At 38.5% G+C, this 21,430-nt stretch overlaps 1 protein-coding gene across 3 annotated transcripts in view; it reads right to left on the reverse strand.

Annotated features, from left to right (window-relative positions):
* The window catches only part of ankrd11 (ankyrin repeat domain 11), a 402,782-nt gene that overhangs the window by 158,003 nt on the left and 223,349 nt on the right, over nucleotides 1-21,430 (reverse strand). For all 3 annotated transcript variants that reach the window (XM_039763291.1, XM_039763292.1, XM_039763294.1), the window contains one exon: nucleotides 15,738-15,878. In XM_039763291.1, coding sequence (XP_039619225.1) covers nucleotides 15,738-15,821 — 84 coding nt within the window. In that variant the 5' untranslated portion in view covers nucleotides 15,822-15,878. The remainder of the gene's footprint in view (nucleotides 1-15,737; nucleotides 15,879-21,430) is intronic.

Genomic DNA, 21,430 nt, shown 5'->3' on the forward strand with positions numbered 1-21,430 from the left:
TATGCAGATGATATGGTACTGTATATATCAGACCCACAAAATTATGTGCCTGCAATCAACAGCACTTACAGAATTTCAAAACATCTCTGGCCTCAGAATTAATCTGAATAAAAGTGTACTCTTTCCAGTGAATTCTCAAGCATATAATATTAGATTAGACACCCTACCTTTTATCATTGCAGAACAGTTTAAATACCTAGGGGTAAACATCACAAGTAAACATAAAGCACTTTATCAACAAAATTTTGCTGTCTGCATGGAAAAAATTAAGCAAGACTTGCATAGATGGTCAACCCTTCATCTCACTCTAGCTGGAAGAATTAACACTGTTAAGATGAATATTCTTCCTAAGCTTCTTTTTTTATTTCAATACATTCCTATATACATCAATAAAACCTTTCTTTAAGCAATTGGATTCAACAATAGCCTCATTCATTTATTTGGAACTCAAAACATCCACGTATCCAAAGACTGACCCTACAAAGACCAAAGGCAGAAGGTGGCATGGCTCTACCTAACTTTCAGTTTTATTACTGGGAAGCAAACATACAAGCTATAAAACCCGGGACACAAATAGATGAACATACACAGACCTGGTCCACAATAGAAGTAAAATCCTACAGTAGTACTTTATATTCCCTGCTATGTGCCTCAATAAATGCAAGTTATCTGCAATATACTGATAACCCAATTGTGCTTCACTCACTCAGAATATGGAACCAATGTAGAAAGCATTTTAAGATGGATAAGTTTTTATCTGTGGCACCTCTGCAAGAGAACCACCACTTTCAACCTTCGCAAACATATGCAGTTTTTAATATCTGGAAAAAATTTGGGATTAACTTGCTTAGAGATCTTTATATAGACAACATCCTATGGACAATTACAATCCAAATTTAACATTCCAGCTACACATTTCTTTCACTATCTTCAAATTAGGAAGTTTTCATCATCTTGCACCCTCATCCATGCTGGAAAAAATATTGCTCTCAATTTCAAATAATTAGACACCATCTCTGCAATATATAAAATTATTTTATAGGCCCTCCCTTTCAAAGATCCAAGAGGACACTGGGAATAAGATCTCTTAATCAATATATCAGAAAAAGAGTGGAAAATAGCAATGCAGAGAATTCATTCGAGCTCAATATGCGCAAAGCATACAATTATTCAACTCAAAATTATATATCGAGCACATCTGTCTCACCTAAAACTCTCCAAAATGTTTCCAGGGCAGGATCCAACCTGCAAACGCTGCAATCAAGTCCCAGACTCACTGGGTCACATGTTTTGGCCCTGCACCAAATTAACATCATTCTGGACCAAAATTTTTAATTACCTTTCAGACAGCCTTTGTGTCACAATCCCTCCTAACCCATTAACAGCTTTGTTTGGGGTTCTTCCAGATGTGTTTAAAGTGAAGAAGGAAAAACAAACTATGATTGCATTCACTACACTTTTGCCACGCAGACATATTTTGCTAAACTGGAAGAATACTAACTCTTCTCTTTTAAGTGGTGTTTTTTCTTTTAGTCTTAGCTAACATTAAATAAAGCCGTGGACATTGCACGAGATAGCACAAGCACAGCTCAGAACCTTCGATGCATGTAGTCCGAGCGGCTCACGTGAACTGACTGTGAACGCAGTACGCAGACAAAAATCAAGAGCTCCAAAGAGAGCTGAACAAAAAAGCATTACACAATTGAGAAGGCAGCAAAAGAATATGAAGTGAGTCACGCATACAAGCATATTCATAAGTGCAACTACTGCGGAAACAAAGCACACGGTGGAAAAAGACAATGTCCAGCTAAAGGAAGACAGTGTAAAAAAAAAAAAACCCGTGCAGGCAGTGTGTGATGTCTCAAATAAAAAGGAAGAGGAGCTGTTTACTGATGCAGTAAGAAAGGAATCGTTGACAAACACGGAATGTAACTTGAACACAACACATCCTTTCAAATACGAACCTGATTGAAAGAAATAACGATAATCAAATTCTTGATAACAGCAACACTCATAACAGTCACAAAACAATTACATTGACAAAATGTTCCCTTTTCTTTTATATAACTTCTTTAACACACTACTTCTCCGCTGTGAAGTGCGGGTATTTTGCTACACACACTCTACTGTATATATATATATACATACACACATACATACACACACACACACACACACACACACACACACACACACACACACACACATATATATATATATATATATATATATATATATACACACACTAGCAGAATACCCACGCTTCGCAGCGCAGAAGTAGTGTGTTAAAGAAGTTATGAAAAAGAAAAGGAAAAATTTTAAAAATAACGTAACATGATTGTTAATGTAATTGTTTTGTCATTGATATGAGTGTTGTTGTCATATATATATGTATATACAGTGGAGGAAATAATTATTTGACCCCTCACTGATTTTGTAAGTTTGTCCAATGACAAAGAAATGAAAAGTCTCAGAACAGTATCATTTCAATGGTAGGTTTATTTCAACAGTGGCAGATTGCACATCAAAAGGAAAATCGAAAAATAACTTTAAATAAAAGATAGAAATTGATTTGCATTTCATTGAGGGAAATAAGTTTTTGAACCCTCTAACAAAAAAAGACTTAATACTTAGTGGAAAAACCCTTGTTTGCAAGCACAGATGTCAAACGTTTCTTGTAATTGATGACCAAGTTTGCGCACATTTTAGGAGGAATGTTGGTCCACTCCTCTTTGCAGATCATCTCTAAATCCCTAAGGTTTCGAGGCTGTCTCTGTGCTACTCTGAGCTTGAGCTCCCTCCATAGGTTTTCTATTGGATTAAGGTCCGAGACTGACTAGGCCACCCATGACCTTAATGTGCTTCTTCTTGAGCCACTCCTTTGTTGCCTTTGCTGTATGTTTTGGGTCATTGTCGTGCTGGAACACCCATCCACGACCCATTTTCAGTTTCCTGGCAGAGGGAAGGAGATTGTCGCTCAGGATTTCACGATACATGGCTCCGTCCATTTTCCCGTTAATGCGATTAAGTTGTCCTGTGCCCTTAGCAGAAAAACACCCCCAAAGCAAAATGTTTCCACCCCCATGCTTGACGGAGGGACGGTGTTTTGGGGGTCATAGGCAGCATTTTTCTTCCTCTGAACACAGCGAGTTGAGTTAATGCCAAAGAGCTCTATTTTGGTCTCATCAGACCACAGCACCTTCTCCCAGTCACTCTCTGAATCATTCAGGTGTTCATTGGCAAACTTCAGACGGGCCTGCACATGTGCCTTCTTGAGCAGGGGACCTTGCGAGCCCTGCAGGATTTTAATCCATTGCGGTGTAATGTGTTTCCAATGGTTTTCTTGGTGACTGTGGTCCCTGCTAATTTGAGGTCATTAACTAACTCCTCCCGTGTAGTTCTAGGATTCTTTTTCACCTTTCTCAGAACCATTGACACCCCACGAGGTGAGATCTTGCGTGGAGCCCCAGAGCGAGGTTGATTGATGGTCATTTTGTGCTCCTTCCATTTTCGAACAATCGCACCAACAGTTGTCACCTTCTCTCCCAGCTTCTTGCTAATGGTTTTGTAGCCCATTCCAGCCTTGTGCAGGTCTACAATTTTGTCTCTGACATCCTTGGACAGCTCTTTGGTCTTTCCCATGTTGTAGAGTGTGGAGTCTGCTTGATTGATTGATTCTGTGGACAGGTGTCTTTTATACAGGTGACTAGTTAAGACAGGTGTCCTTAATGAGGGCGACTAATTGAGTAGAAGTGTCTAACCACTCTGTGGGAGCCAGAACTCTTAATGGTTGGCAGGGGTTCAAAAACTTATTTCCCTCAATGAAATGCAAATCAATTTCTATCTTTTATTTAACGTTATTTTTTCGATTTTCCTTTTGATGTACAATCTGCCACTGTTGAAATAAACCTACCATTGAAATGATACTGTTCTGAGACTTCATTTCTTTGTCATTGGACAAACTTACAAAATCAGTGAGGGGTCAAATAATTATTTCCTCCACTGTATATACATATATATACAGTGGTAAGCAAAAGTTTGGGCAACCTTGTTAATAGTCATTATTTTCCTGTATAAATCGTTGGTTGTTACGATAAAAAATGTCAGTTAAATATATCATATAGGAGACACACACAGTGATATTTGAGAAGTGAAATGAAGTTTATTGGATTTACAGAAAGTGTGCAATAATTGTTCAAACAAAATCAGGCAGGTGCATAAATTTGGGCACCGTTGTCATTTTATTGATTCCAAAACTTTTAGAACTAATTATTGGAACTCAAATTGGCTTGGTAAGCTCAGTGACCCCTGACCTACATACACAGGTGAATCCTATAATAAGAAAGAGTATTTAAGGGGGTCAATTGTAAGTTTCCCTCCTCCTTTAATTTTCTCTGAAGAGTAGCAACACGGGGGTCACAAAACAACTCTCAAATGAACTGAAGACAAAGATTGTTCACCATCATGGTTTAGGAGAAGCATACAAAAAGCTGTCCCAGAGATTTAAGCTGTCTGTTTCAACAGTTAGGAACATATTGAGGAAATGGAAGACCACAGGCTCAGTTCAAGTTAAGGCTCGAAGTGGCAGACCAAGAAAGATTTCGGATAGACAGAAGCGACGAATGGTGAGAACAGTCAGAGTCAACCCACAGACCAGCACCAAAGACCTACAACATCATCTTGCAGCAGATGGAGTCACTGTGCATCGTTCAACCATTGGCGCACTTTACACAAGGAGATGCTGTATGCGAGAGTGATGCAGAGGAAGCCTTTTCTCCGCCCACAGCACAAACAGAGCCGCTTGAGGTATGCTCAAGCACATTTGGACAAGCCAGCTTCATTTTGGAATAAGGTGCTGTGGACTGATGAAACTAAAATTGAGTTATTTGGGCATAACAAGGGCGTTATGCATGGAGGAAAAAGAACACAGCATTCCAAGAAAAACACCTGCTACCTACAGTAAAATATGGTGGTGGTTCCATCATGCTGTGGGGCTGTGTGGCCAGTGCAGGGACTGGGAATCTTGTCAAAGTTGAGGGACGTATGGATTCCACTCAGTATCAGCAGATTCTGGAGACCAATGTCCAGGAATCAGTGACAAAGCTGAAGCTGCGCCAGGGCTGGATCTTTCAACAAGACAACGACCCGAAACACTGCTCAAAATCCACTAAGGCATTCATGCAGAGGAACAAGTACAACGTTCTGCAATGACCATCTAAGTCCCAGACCTGAATATAATTGAAAATCTGTGGTGTGAGTTAAAGAGAGCTGTCCATGCTCAGAAGCCATCAAACCTGAATGAACTAGAGATGTTTTGTAAAGAGGAATGGTCCAAAATACCTTCAACCACAATCCAGACTCTCATTGGAACCTACAGGAAGTGTTTAGAGGCTGTAATTTCTGCAAAAGGCGGATCTACTAAATATTGATTTCATTTCTTTTTTGTGGTGCCCAAATTTATGCACCTGCCTGATATTGTTTGAACAATTATTGCACACTTTCTGTAAATCCAATAAACTTCATTTCACTTCTCAAATATCACTGTGTGTCTCCTATATGATATATTTAACTGACATTTTTTATCGTAACAACCAACGATTTATACAGGGAAATAATGACTACTAACAAGGTTGCCCAAACTTTTGCATCCCACTGTATATATATGTAATACCAGAGTGGGGAGCAGGGTAAGACAGAAGAAAGTGAGTGCAAAAAACAAGACAAAGGGTCTCAGAATTCTCAGAATTGTATTCTTCATTTTAACTCTTACATTTTGCACTATTTCATAGATAATTTATTGAATATTGTTTATGCTGCACTTTGTTTTGGATACTGTGGATTTAAAAAAATGTTTTGTGTGCCTCTATAGTCCATCTCAGTTATGACTATCAATGTCCCAGGAAATGGAAAATGCCTTTTTAAAATATACATAAAATAACATTTAATTCAATAGCAATAAATGTGGCCAATTCAACTGCACTCACCTAAAGGATTATTAGGAACACCTGTTCAATTTCTCATTAATGCAATTATCTAATCAACCAATCACATGGCAGTTGCTTCAATGCATTTAGGGTGTGGTCCTGGTCAAGACAATCTCCTGAACTCCAAACTGAATGTCAGAATGGGAAAGAAAGGTGATTTAAGCAATTTTGAGCGTGGCATGGTTGTTGGTGCCAGACGGACCGGTCTGAGTATTTCACAATCTGCTCAGTTACTGGGATTTTCACGCACAACCATTTCTAGGGTTTACAAAGAATGGTGTGAAAAGGGAAAAACATCCAGTATGAGGCAGTCCTGTGGGCGAAAATGCCTTGATGCTAGAGGTCAGAGGAGAATGGGCCGACTGATTCAAGCTGATAGAAGAGCAACTTTGACTGAAATAACTACTCGTTACAACCGAGGTATGCATCAAAGCATTTGTGAAGCCACAACACGCACAACCTTGAGGCGGATGGGCTACAACAGCAGAAGACCCCACCGGGTACCACTCATCTCCACTACAAATAGGAAAAAGAGGCTACAATTTGCACGAGCTCACCAAAATTGGACAGTTGAAGACTGGAAAAATGTTGCCTGGTCTGATGAGTCTCAATTTCAGTTGAGACATTCAAATGGTAGAGTCAGAATTTGGCGTAAACAGAATGAGAACATGGATCCATTATGCCTTGTTACCACTGTGTAGGCTGGTGGTGGTGGTGTAATGGTGTGGGGATGTTTTCTTGGCACATTTTAGGCCCCTTAGTGCCAATTGGGCATCGTTTAAATGCCACGGGCTACCTGAGCATTGTTTCTGACCATGTCCATCCCTTTATGACCACCATGTACCCATCCTCTGATGGTTACTTCCAGCAGGATAATGCACCATGTCACAAAGATTGAATCATTTCAAATTGGTTTCTTGAACATGACAATGAGTTCACTGTACTAAAATGGCCCACACAGTCACCAGATCTCAACCCAATAGAGCATCTTTGGGATGTGGTGGAACGGGAGCTTCGTGCCCTGGATGTGCATCCCACAAATCTCCATCAACTACAAGATGCTATCCTATCAATATGGGCCAACATTTCTAAAGAATGCTTTCAGCACCTTGTTAAATCAATGCCACGTAGAATTAAGGCAGTTCTGAAGGCGAAAGGGGGTCAAACACCGTATTAGTATAAGTATATATATATATATATATATATATATATACATACACACAGAGAGAGAGAGAGAGAGAGACAGTAATAAACTGAAATAACAGAATCAGAAAAGTCGTCCTGTGCTTTTTTAAATTACAATGAACCCTGGTTCAGTGAGATTGGTAGCTGATTGATCGGAGCATCCCTACTGGATATTAACACCACATCCCTAAATTTCCAACTTACTCCTCACAACTTCAATTGCTGCTTAACAAATAATTTCAAATTTTTATTAAATTGTATGTTCAGATGAGCCATCTTGGTGGGCATTCTGTCATACATAGTTATAGTAAACAGGCTGCTGAGCTGCCTACTTCCACACTTTGACCCTGCTAAAGTTCCTTGCTAAAAAAATCCAAAAATTTGTTATGGTCTGCTGCTCTTTGCTGAAGCGATTTAATTGATTTCCATTTGTTTTCATTCCCATCTCCTTTTCATTATGAAGAAAGTTTCTCCTTATTTGATAACATCTGTGTCTCATGCAAAAGGAAGAGGATTAGTAGATTTACATGACTGAGAGTTACACTGAAGACAATTCTCTCTCTCACTTACTCTGCTTTTCTAAGTATGAAACCCAACAGTATGGTCAATAGAGGAAGCAGCAGAAAAGAAATAAATAATGAAGGATGTCTACACATGAATATGTTATTGAATAACCTATTATTTACAAAACAACATTTGATTATTTTATATTATTATTTGTAAGATTATATAGAAGGTCTATAAAGCAGATGCCATTGTATTACTAATCAAATATTTCTTAAATGTCATTCCATGTTTATGCATATGTTAATATGTAGACACCCTTCAAATAAACTTACTGAAGTTTGTCACATTATATTAATGTTCACTACACTTGGTTAAGTAATCTTTAAAAAAACCACCACTTGAAATCAGTGCATACTACAATCAAGATTAACATCAATATTGAATCGGGGCATTGTGAATCAGACTCAAACTGGGACATCAGTGCCAATACACTGCCCTACCATAAAAGAAAGATATGGAAGGTTTTCGCTGCACACTTTAGGCCTGCTAATCATAGGCAACCATTACAACTGTATCACACTTGCAATGGACACTTTTTTAAAAGGGTATTTTCAGCATAATAATGTGCCTGTCACAAAGCTTGCATCATCTTTAGGTACTTTCCCTGGTATCTATCCAATTTAGTGTCTTTGAGAGTTTTACAGTATGAATATATGGCTGAAAAACCTGTAGGAACTACATGACAATATAAAGACAGAGTGGACAAAAACCCCCCAAGCTACCAGTACCTTTTTAAATCCAAGCTTCAATGAATTCAGTTGTTGTGAATGGAAAAAGTGATCCAACCTGGTAGTAGGCAGATACACCTAATAAAGTGGCAAGTGAGTGTATTTATATGTGGCTTGAAAAGAAAATTAGCACATTGCACAGTAGGCAAGATGTAATGAAAAATCTTGTATCCTCAACTTTTTTATTAACTCGTTTACTTCTAAATAATTATAATTATGTGTTATAATCAAAACTGACTACCTTTTTGTTTGTATCTCAGTTTTAGTTGAAGGCTGGTTAAGGAAAAAAAAATCAAGAATTTAGAATACCAACAAAATTGTGATGTAAAATGAAGCAAAGGCTGTGAAGAATGAAGAATGGGCATCCAGTTAAATGTGAAAATTGTAACTATCTTTTTAAACTGCATAAAGAAATACAACTTTTATAGTTATTAATTTCTGAGACAGCAAACTTTAATTAAATGTGAAATTTAATTTATAGCAAGGACTGACCTCATATAAAGCACACGGTTAGAAATAAAACCTACAGCTACTATGGGACCATGTTTGCCTAATTCCATTTTCCTACAGAAAATTCTTCCCGTAAGAACAAATTATGAAAACAATCCAGATGTACAGTCATGGCCAAATGTTTTGAGAATGACACAAATATTAATTTTCACAAAGCTTGCTGCCTCAGGTTTTATGATGGCAATTTGCATATACTCCAGAATGTTATGAAGAGTGACCAGAATTGTAATTAATTGCTAAATCTCTCTTTGCCTTGAAAATGAACTTAATCCCAAAAAACTAATTTCCACTGCATTTCAGCCCTGCAACAAAAGGACCTGCTGACATAATTTCAGGGATCCTCTCGTTAACACAGGTGAGAGTGTTGATGAGGACAAGGCTGGAGATCACTCTTTCATGCTGATTGAGTGAGAATAAAGAGGTTCAACTGTTGTGAAGAAAGATATAAAGTCTCGTCCGTTACGGGAGATGGACGTCTGAAGCGGAGCTCTGCTAGCAGCGGCTTTATTTTCTCTCTTATTTCTTATTATCCCGAGGCATCCTGTATTTACCCAACCTGAGGAGTCTCTACTACAGTATATAAACATGAGTAAGAAGAAAGGGGGTCAGAAAGAAACAGAAAGGAAACTTAAAGCTACACCCAAGTCTAGACAGACATCAAGCCCAAGTGCAGGGTACGGCCTTTCAGAGACTGACCTGGAACAGGCAGGCGAAAGCACAGACTTCTCAGGACCCCGCTCCACTGCATCATCTCCAGTCGAGAGTGAAAATGGGAGCGAAGGTGCAAGTGATGCAGGTCACTATAGCTCGCCGATTCCAGAAGATCACTTGAAATTAGAAATGGCCTTGCAGTCCGTGCTTTCATTTACTCCTCGTGAACCGGAAGCATCGGCTATAATCGGGGTTGCCACTTCACCCATGGAGCACGAAAGCCAAAATGATTTGTCCGAACTGAAGGAAATGATCGGAACATTGGCCACAGCCACGGCCATAAGTGAGCTTAAGAAAGACATTCAGAAAGAATGAAGAAAGAAATAAATGACTTGCTCAAGACAAACGAGAAGCTGCAAAACGAGACAAACGAGAAGCTGCGGCAGGATAATAAAGACTTGGAAAAACATATATATAATTGTTTTGATGCAACCTTTAAAGGTATGCTGGAAAAAATTAAGGAACACATTCAGGAAAATGCATCTAAACTGAGAGAACTTGTCGATCAGCTGGAAGACGTTAAGCAGACATTCATGACTCGAATTGAAACAGTGGAACATTCAGCATCTACCTCCAATGGAAAAGCTACAGCTGCGAATCCTGAATGCAAAACACTTGGAGACAGACTTGCGGCTCCGGAAGATGGATGCAGAAGGAATAATATTAGAATCGAAGGCCTACCTGAAAATCGTGAAAGTCCAAACCCAGTGAAATTTGTAGTTGAACTATTCTCAAAAATAGTTGGAGAGGAATTTAAATCAGATACAGAGACAGCGGCAGCTTATCGCATACATGGATCAAATACCTCTAAACCTAGGTCTCTAATTGTCGGCTTAGAGAGATTACAATTTAAGCTTAATGTAATGGCACTTCTCAGACAGAAACAACAGATTATATTTCAAAATAAACATCACTCGTATTTTCCCTTATTTCTCACCCTCAAAAGCTGCTAAACGTGCAGCTTTTTACAACATTAAACAGCACTTGACGAAAAGCCGATATCAGATACAGCCTCTTGTATCCTGCCAAACTGAAAGTGGATATTCAAGACAAATATTACATCTTCTCCAGCAAGAAGGAAGCAAAAAAGGAAGAAAGCTGATCCTGACACTTTTTTGAAATATGATAGTAAGTTGCATCCTGTTATGGCATGGCAAGAAGATATTACCTGCTGTCTGATCCGCTTGCAACGATACGAGTACCATAATTATACATCCTTTTCTCTTCTCTGACACGTTTTATGTTTTAATTACAGTTATAGGTGTATATGTGGAAGAAATGAAAGTAGTTTTTTTTTTGTTTTTTTTACTGTTCTAAAAGGAACAATAAACATCTTACCCTTGGTTTACTGATATTGCATTAAGGTTTACTATGCTTATCCAGGACCACTTTTTAACACCTTTCCCTGGGTTTACTGTCTTAATATTTCAAGACTGTTGAAGATTATATTTTATGCTTATAGTATTTAGACTTTATCGGCAATAGAGAGCTTTTCTTTTTAATCCTCAAACGCCGCTGCTGGTGGGCTCGTTTTGTTTTGGACGTGCTCCGTCTCTGGGTATGTCAGAGGAATGGGACTTTGTGAAGTGACTACCCAAAAAAGACATAAATCGTTTGCAACTAGTGCAGAATGCAGCTGCTAGAATCCTAACTAGGAAAAGAAAATCTGAACACATTACTCCAGTTTTGATGTCACTACACTGGTTACCTGTGTCATTCAGGATTGACTTTAAAATTCTGCTTATGGTTTATAAAGCCTTAAATAATCTCGCCCCATCTTATATATCGGAATGTCTGACACCTTATATTCCAAATCGTAACCTCAGATCCTCAAATGAAGGTCTCCTTAGAATTCCAAGAACAAAGCTTAAAAGAAGTGGTGAGGCGGCCTTCTGCTGCTATGCACCTAAAATCTGGAATAGCCTGCCAATAGAAATTCGCCAGGCTAATACAGTAGAGCAGTTTAAAACACTGCTGAAAACACATTACTTTAACATGGCCTTTCTATAACTTCAATTTAATTTAATTTAACTTAATCCTGATAATCTGTATGTTCAATTTCCTTATAATAACTACTCATGGTGGCTCTAAAATCCGTACTGACCCCTACTCTCTTTTCTGTTTCTTTTCCGGTTTCTTTGTGGTGGTGGCCTGCGCCACCTCCACCTACTCAAAGCTTCATGATGCTCCAACAACGATGGATGGATTTAAAGGCAGAAGTCTACGTGACCATCATCATCATCAAGCCCTTCCGTGAGAACCCTAAATCCAAAGAGGACTGTTTCATTTATGTTAGGTAGAATGCCCAGAGGGACTGGGCGGTCTCATGGTCTGGAATCCCTACAGATTTTATTTTTTCTCCAGCCGTCTGGAGTTTTTTTGTTTTTTCTGTCCCCCCTGGCCATTGAACCTTACTCTTATTCGATGTTAATTAATGTTGACTTATTTTGTTTTCTTATTGTGTCTTTTATTTTTCTATTCTTTATTAAAGCACTTTGAGCTACTGTTTGTATGAAAATGTGCTATATAAATAAATGTTGTTGTTGTTGTTGAAGTGGGGTCCAGCCTCACGTGGGGAGGCAAAATGGGAGGGGGGGAGAGAAAGAGAGCAAGCTATATCTAATCTATCCTTTTAATCCTTATAATTACAAAATTGGAAATTAGGGTTAAAAGCTGTCTCACTTCCAGTTAAGACATCAAAAATTCAGAATCAATGTCTCCATGATGGGACAGTTAACTTTGTGAGCTGGAATGTTAAAGGCCTGAATCACGAATTAAAGAGAAAGAAAGTATTCTCTCACCTAACAGGTTTAAACATTAAAATAGCTTTTTTACAAGAGACCCACTTACTAAGCAAGGATCAGTTCCTGCTGCAAAAAGACTGGACTGGCCAAATGTTCCATTCTAGCTTTTCAAAGAAAACTAGAGATGTGGGAATTCTCATACATAGAACAGTCTCATTTGTGGTATCAGATGTAGTATCTGATCCTGAAGGGAGATATGTTATTGTCATGAGCAATTTATTTAACTGTAAAGTGATTTTGATAAATGTCAATGATAGGGAATTCATGCAAAATGTATTTGCATCCATTCCCAATATGAACATTCATGAAATTATGACTGGGGCCTTTAATTGTGTTTTAAATCCACTCTTAGATAGGTCTCCTGTCACAGGGGGGATGACATCGAACACTGCAAAGACAATTACACAGTTTTTAACTGACCACAATCTATCAGAACCCTGGAGGTTTCTAAACCCAAACTCAAGAACATATCCCTTCTACTCACCAGTGCATCATTGCTACTCAAGAATTGATTATTTCTTTATACTGTAGGTAATAATTTCTTCCCTATGATTAAATCTTGCAAGTACGAGGCTACTGTTATTTCCGACCTTGGAGCTAAAATCATTATGCTCCACACACTCATCTTGCAGATGGCGTCTTAATCCACTTCTATTAGCAGACGAGAACTGTACAGAATTTATATCCAAACAGCTCAGTTTCTTCCTAGAGACAAATACATCCTCAGAGGTCTCTGCAGGAATACTCTAGGAAACTCTAAAGGCTTTCTTAAGAGGACAGACTAGTTCATACCTTTCCCAAAGAAATAAATTAGAAACCAAGAAGGTATCAGAGCTAAACAGTGAAACTACTAAAATAGATGAAGAACATGCCAGGTGTCCAAGTGAGGCTCTTCATAGGAAAAGGCAGGTTCTGCATTCAGAGCTCAACCTCTTAACAACCAATGAAACAGAACAACTCATTTTTAAATCAAGACATCATTACTATGAATATGGAGAGACAGCTAATAAGCTCTTAGCTCAACAAATCCACAAAAACTGAATTAAAAAAAAAAATTCAAGTGACGGTGAGATACGAAGAAGGCAGATTCACCAGCGTTTGTGTGTCAGTTTTTACCCCTCCAGATCAGAGAATTTCCAGTTCCATTGTCTCAAAACACCACTCACATCTAAAGTTATGCCCAGTTTTAGATAAAAAGTAACCGCGTCAGATCTGGGCCGGGGGGTTGGGGTTGGACGTTATATCGTGAATGGCAAAATAAGAGTGAAAAAAAAAAAAACGCAAACTTTTAAAAGTCCTATAAATTTACACCGGCTGTTACAGACACAAATAAAATGTATGTTTTTATTGTATAATAGTAACAATAAGAGCAGCTCACTACTCAAAACAGTAAATTTGCAGGGGAGCTGGTTTCGACCTCACGACCTTCGGATTATAAGTCGACAGCTCTAACCGCTGCACCACGGAAGCTGTCGTATTGTATTTGCCTTTTTCATATAAGTGTTTATTTGATATTTGGCCATCAGCCTTTACATGTTATATAGTTCATGTGCACATTTTGTCATTTATTACTAAAACATGAACAACGTTTATGTTTAAATGATTTGTTTACATAGATTGTTTAGACACAAACACACATCAAGTTGTTTCCACTTACAATTCTGGGTAGCTCACTCCCAGATAATCAATCAAGGCAGGAACTGGGAGAACTTCTTGGCCGTTCTGAGGCGATGGGGGGGGATGGAATAAGGCTTCTTGCTTCTTGGGCTTATCGAGACATTTAGAAGACAAAAGAGGCTGACAGAAAGGTGCAAAGGGATTTAAGGTGGGCCGGAATTACGAATTTTTACGTTGGCTCTGGTAATTCTAGTGTTAATCACTGTCTTTCCTAAACAAAATAAGGACTTATTACAATGTGCATCATACAAAGAAGGGTTCAGGGCACTCAAGAAAGTCCAGCAAGTCACAGGACCTTCTTCTAAAGTTGAGCACCACCAGTGCAGAGCTTGCTCAGCAATGGCAGCAGGCAAGTGTGAGTGCCTCTGCACGCTCAGATGGCTTGGTGTCAAGAAGGGCAGCAAAGAAGCCACTTCTCCCCAAGAAAAGCATCAGGGACAGACTGATATTTTGCAAAAGGTACATGGATTGGACTGCTGAGAACTAGGGTAAAGTCATTTTCTCTGATGAATCCCTTTTCTGATTGTGTGGGGCATCCAGAAAAAAGTTTGTCCGGAGAAGAAAAGGTGAGCGCTACCATCAGTCCTGTGTCATACCAACAGTAAAGCATCCTGAGACCATTCATGTGTAGGGTTGCTTCTTAGCCAAGGGAGTGGGCTCACTCACAATTATGCCTAAAAACACAGCCATGATTAAAGAATGGTACCACAACATTCTTTGAGAACTTCTCCCAACCACCCAAGAACAGTTTGGTAATGAACAATGCCTTTTCTTACATGAAGGCTCACTGTTCCATAAGGCAAAAGTGGTTACTAAATGGGTCAGGAAACATAACATTGATATTTTGGGTCCATGGCCAGGAAACTCCCTAGACCCCATTGAGAACTTGCGGTCAATCCTCAAGAGGCAGGTAGACAAACAAGATTATACAAGAATGGGCTGTCATCAGTCAGAATTTGACAAAGAAGTTGATTGACAGCATGCTTTGGCGAATTGCAGAAAGAAGAGTCAACACTGCAAATATTTACCCTTTGCATAAAGGCCATGTAATTGTCAATATAAGCCTTTGAAACTTATGAAATTCTTATGAAACTCCAAGCATCGATTATGCACGAATGGGCTGGCAATAAGTAACTTTTACAGAACACAAAAAAATAAGTTAATACTAGACAGATTATAAAAGTAACCGAAGCAGTTCTAAACACAGCTATTAAATATAACCTGCTACATAAAAAGTATCTATCCATTTTTGTTCAAAAGATTTTTAATGTGCTTAAAAGTACTAGGGTGTTGTACCATGTTAGCCATTATGAATGTAGTGAGAAGTCAAGCAAAATAACACCTTTTATTGGCTAACTAAAAAGATTACAAAATGCAAAAGCTTTCGAGGCAACTCAGGCCCCTTACGTATTGCAATCTTTTTAGTTAGCCAATAAAAGGTGTCATTTTGCTTGACTTCTCAATGTTTTCTTAATAAAAATAAAATGTACATTGACTGAAAAAGTTGATACAACCTATTAAGTCTGTAGATACAATAGCCATGCCAAAAATAAATCATGCAATCCTGATACCTTTTTCCCAGATTGCTTCTCCACCATGTCTGTGACAGAAAAATCCTCCGACTGGGGCGTTTTAGAACCCCCGCCCTTGGGCATTGTTCAGCCTTTGCTGGAGAACTTCATTCACGCTTCCATTGCATCGTCATCAACTGTCTGAGCAGAAAAAAAATGTAAAAATGAATATTGAAAAATTAAGATCAACTCAATCAAGAAAACAACACTCATAGATTTATATTTTATTTGCAAAGATTTTTTGTTAATTCTATAACAATTTCTTTATATTGTTAATAGATAAAGTCAATCAAGATGTACTTGAAGAGATCAGACTTTAAAATGCTAGATAAAAAAGTAGTAGTTTAATTATATTGTCAAATAACACACTAGTAATAATTACCAGAACTAAAAAGTATCATTGTACAATATTTAAGATATTTTCTACAGTCTTACAAGTGCTGTAAACAAGGCAGATTAGAAGTAACTGTCCTCACCAAAAGATTCAAAATAACAATAAAAATCTCTGAAAAAATCAGTAGTGCCAGATGAGTTCATCAGACTAGATCTTGTATTACTAAAAAAAAAAAATTCTCTTCCTTCAGGTATGAAGTATAAGCATTATCATATACAGTAATCCCTCCTCGATCGCGGGGGTTGCGTTCCAGAACCCCCCGCAATAGACGAAAATCCGCGAAGTAGAAACCATATTTTTGTGTATTTTTATATATTTTAAGCCCTTATAAACTCTCCCACACTGTTAACATTATTAGAGCCCTCTAGACATGAAATAACACCCTTTAGTCAAAAGTTTAAACTGTCCTCTATGACAAGACAGAGATGACAGTTCTTTCTCACAATTAAAAGAATGCAAATAGATCTTCTTCTCTTCAGGAACAGAGAATTTCAGAGGGAGAGAGAGAGAGCTCGCAAAGAAAAGCAAACAATCAAAAAATCAATACGTGTGCTTTTAAGTTTGCCGTGGCAGGAGCGTTAATATCTTCTAAGCAAATAGCCTCTGTGCAAACAGCCCCTCTGCTCACATCTCCTCCTTCAGGCGCAGAGAACATCAGAGAGAGAGAGCGAGATTAAAGCAACAATCAAAAAATCAATACATGTGCTTTTGTGCTTTTAAATATGCCGTGCACCACAATAAAGCAGCATTTTTTTAGAGGAGCGTCGGTATCTTTTAAGCAAACAGCACCTCTGCTCAAACCCCCTCCGTCAGGCGCAGAGAATGTCAGAGAGGGTGAGAGAGAGGCAGAGACAAGCAAACAATCAAGCTCCGCGCGGGATGCATATCTTATAGCATTGAGGAGTTTTAGTTAATATGTAATACATGCTCTGATTGGGTAGCTTCTAAGCCATCCGCCAATAGCGTCCCTTGTATGAAATCAACAGGGCAAACAAACTGAGGAAGCGTGTAGCATAAATTAAAAGACCCATTGTCTGCAGAAATCCGCGAACCAGCGAAAAATCTGTGATATATATTTAGTTATGCTTACATTTAAAATCCGCGATAGAGTGAAACCGCGAAAGTCAAAGCGCGATATAGCGAGGGATTACTGTAAGAGCATTAGACTATCTATACTGAGTATGGTATATTATTGTATTCACCTTGCAATTCACTTTTCTATGACCATGAAATACTGAACCTTCTAGAATTACAACAATTCTGTGAAAGTGACTGGTGTTTAATACCATTTTCTATACCACAGTTGGGGAGTAAGGTATGGAGAACATGAGAGACACACAAAAAATTTCTTATAAAGTATACAAGACAATTAGATTCCTCTTGACCAAGTGCACATGTTTAAAAGCTTTTAAGATTGTCACACATTCAAAAGTCAATAAAATGTCAAAAAGAACAGAATTTTTATATTAAACTGCACTAAACAACTTTTTAAAAATGTTAAATTAATTAAAATATTGTTATTGAGGTACTACACTTGTTCAAAAGCTCTGATATCATAACACACACATGAATTCAGTAAAAAAAAATCAAATAGTAATGCTATATTCTACCATCACAACTGTAGCCTAAAGAACAGCTTTCCCAATTTTTTCTATGGCAACCACCCAAATAAATTCTGCGCAATGCACCAACTAGACAGACAGACAGACAGACAGACAGATAGATAGATAGATAGATTTATTAATCCCAAGAGGAAATTCACACAATCTAGTAGCAGTATACTGATACAAAAAAACAATATTAAACAGTAATAAAAATGCATGTAAAAACTGACAATATCTTTGAACAATGTTAGCATTTACTCCCCCATGTGGAATTGAAGAGTTGCATAGTGTGGGGGAGGAATGATCTCCACAGTCTGTCAGTGGAGCAGGAAAGTGACAGCAGTCTGTCGCTAAAGCTGCTCCTCTGTCTGGAGATGACACTGTTCAGTGGATGCAGTGAATTCTCCATGATTGACAGGAGTTTGCTTAGTGCCTGTCGATCTGCTACAGATGTTAAACTGTCAAGCTTTATTCCTACAATAGAGCCTGCCTTCCTAACATGTTTGTCCAGGCGTGAGACGTCCTTCATGCTGCCTCCCCAGCACACCACCGTGTAGAAAAGGGCACTAGCCACAACCGTCTGGTAGAACATCTGCAGCATCTTATTGCAGATGTTGAAGGACGCCAACCTTCTAAGGAAGTATAGTCGGCTCTGTCCTATTTTACACAGAGCAACAGTATTGGCAGACCAGTCCAATTTGTCTTCCAGCTGCACTCCCAGGTATTTATAGGTCTGAACCCTCTGCACACAGTCTCCTCTGATGATCATGGGGTCCATGAGGGGCCTGGGCCTCCTAAAATCCACCACCAGTTCCTTGGTCTTGCTGGTGTTCAGGTGTAAGTGGTTTGAGTCGCACCATTTGACAATGGTTAACAATGGGGAATTCATTGAGAAAATGATGTAACAACGATCAATGGAAACCAATATCACCAGCTCATTAAGGGCTGGATTCAATATCACACCAAAAACCAAAGTGAAACACTGAAATCACAGGCAGACCCAAATTGCATGAATTGCATCAGGGCAACTCATAACATGACTCAGCAGTGTGTATGGCCTCCACTCATCTGTACAGACACCCGATAAAAGTCTGGGCATGCTTCTACTGAGATGGCAGATGCTGTCTGTGGTGCTATTTGGCAATGTTGGTAACTTTATTCTCGAAATGTTCACTTTAATATTGACGCTTATTTCGAGATTAAAGTCGGCGTATCCACTTTATTCTCATAGTTTATTTTCTCATTAAAGTAGAATGTTGTAAACTAAACTAAAATCAATGTTTAGTTTACTAGATTTTCCCAAACTCCATCATAAGTTAATGTAGCACATTAAATGCTTTGTGTTGTGTTCCCCCGACCCAGTTGTTAATCGCTATGTGCTTCTTAAACTGAATTTCGCCGCACTAAGAGGAGGAGCAGGCAGGAATTGCCGCACAGAATACATTCACTTCATGATATTCCTGCTCTCTGAAAAATTTAGAATGCTAAGATAAATACTTGATATCATTTTCATGATGAACCGCATTAAAGCAGATGTTAAACATGCACGGTAATGAGGCAGTAGTGCTGCTCCCTCGCAGTAAGGGGTCCCCAGGTGTACGCTCAGTGTAAACTTTACGGCAGGTGTGAAGAGGCTTCAAAAAACTGCATGTATGAATGGGTATCGCGCTGGTTTAACTTAAATATTGTGTAAATGTTGGGTTCATGATCTGGCGGTCAGAGACACGAACACGGAAATCAATGGATGTTCTTCTGAGAGGGCTTTCTTTATTGCATGCATGCTGTCTCTATCTGATGTACCAAACCTCCAGTTCCTACCCTTTTTCTTTCTCCACATAACCAATCACCAAACGATAAACGTCTTTGTGAAATTAAAACTAGTTATAAAATTAGTCCACGGAGTATTCAGAACTTTAAAAAAATCTTTCTTATACATTTTTAAATATGCCATCCATTCAGGATTGCGCCCATCCCAGCAAGCATTGCGCATGAGGCAGGAGCAAATCCTGAACGAGGCGCCAGCATATCACAGGATGAGTAAGAGCAATACATACACTAGCATGGTTAATATAGCATAACAAAACCCCAAATCCTATATGACTTTGAAAGGAAACTGAAGCACACCAAGTAAACCCACCAGAAAAACATGCAAATTCAAAGCAGGGAAAACCCGGGACCCATTTGCTGTGAGGCAGCAGTGCAACCTCCAAGCCACCGTGCCCCCACATGATTAATACATGCTTTAATGCATTTCATCATGAAAATTATATCAAGTACTTATCTTAGCATTTTAAATGTTCAAGGAGCAGGACTATCATGAAATTAATGTACTGTGTGTGCTGCCTGTGCTTCCTCTTAGTGCAAGAGGAAGTCAGTTTAAGAAGCAATTGGTGCTTAACATGGCTCAGGGAACACTTAACACAAAACATTTAATGTGCTGCATAACTTACGACGGGGTTTGAGAAAATCTAGTATATTAAAAATTCATTTTAAGATGAAGTTTAGTTTACGATGTTCTACTTTAATGACAAATTACGAGAATAAAGTCAACATGTCAACTTTAATCTCGACATAAACGACAAAAATAAAGTAGAAATTTCGAGAATAAAGTCAACATGACAACTTTATTCTCGTCATAAGCATCGAGATTAAAGTGGAAATGTCAAGTATTAAGTCAACATGTCGTCACACTATTGCACAGTACCCAGGTACATTACATAGAATTGAAATAAATAAAACAAGTACAACTTGGCTTGCAGTATTACCCAGTAGTATAGCAAAAGTATTCACACATTTGAACATAGTGGTCCACATCCAACCTTTAAAATACAAAGTATCTCCAGACAACAGACGTGACTCATTTTCCAAGCAAAAGTTCTTCTGTGTCATCATGTTCAACTTTATCGTCTGCTACAGCTTCAGTTTCAGAATGTTATCTGTCCTTTTTCACAGCGCAACATCTCCAGTACCGCATATACTCTGTTGCATGCCTGTTCAGCAGTAAAGCAGTAAAAAAGTGTCCCCGTGCAACACCTACACTAACGTATGTACTCTGTTGTATGTGTTTAGCGGTGTAGCAGTGAAAAAGGTCCCCCTTAAACAGTTTCCCGCTGCACCACGTTCCGAACGTTGTTTAGGCAATTTAAACTGGTGTTGCTGTATAATAAAAATCCATATCATAACAAATATAAAAAATGGCTTTCAGTATGAACCAGTATACTGCCCAGCACTAACCTGTTGTCACTTTCATTTCCACCAAAGCAGGTGAAGTTGATTCAAAATGACTTATGCTTCCTAACTGGACAAGCTGATATCACTGCAGCTTAACTAACTTGGTGTTAGACCATGATGATTAAGTGTTTTCGTCATTTTTTTGAGCAGTGAACATTAGAAACATACATACTTACACACACACACACACACATATATACACATACACATATATATCCAACGCATTGTGTTTAGTATAACATTTTTAAGATCTGGGAGCAAATTAAGTGCGTCTGCCAAAAGCATTCCAACAACTGCGAGGGTAGATGTCTGTGATCTTGTTTTAAATTGTTTGTAAGTAGGGTGTGACGTGCACCATCTCATGGGTATTGCTTTCTAAGGCTGTAATGTCAACTCTCACGTGACATTAAAGTGGTCACATCTCGACCCAAGACTTTATGATTTTATATATTTTATATATATAT

The sequence above is a fragment of the Polypterus senegalus genome, chromosome 9 (genome assembly GCF_016835505.1).
Source record: "Polypterus senegalus isolate Bchr_013 chromosome 9, ASM1683550v1, whole genome shotgun sequence".
Taxonomy (NCBI): domain Eukaryota; kingdom Metazoa; phylum Chordata; class Cladistia; order Polypteriformes; family Polypteridae; genus Polypterus; species Polypterus senegalus.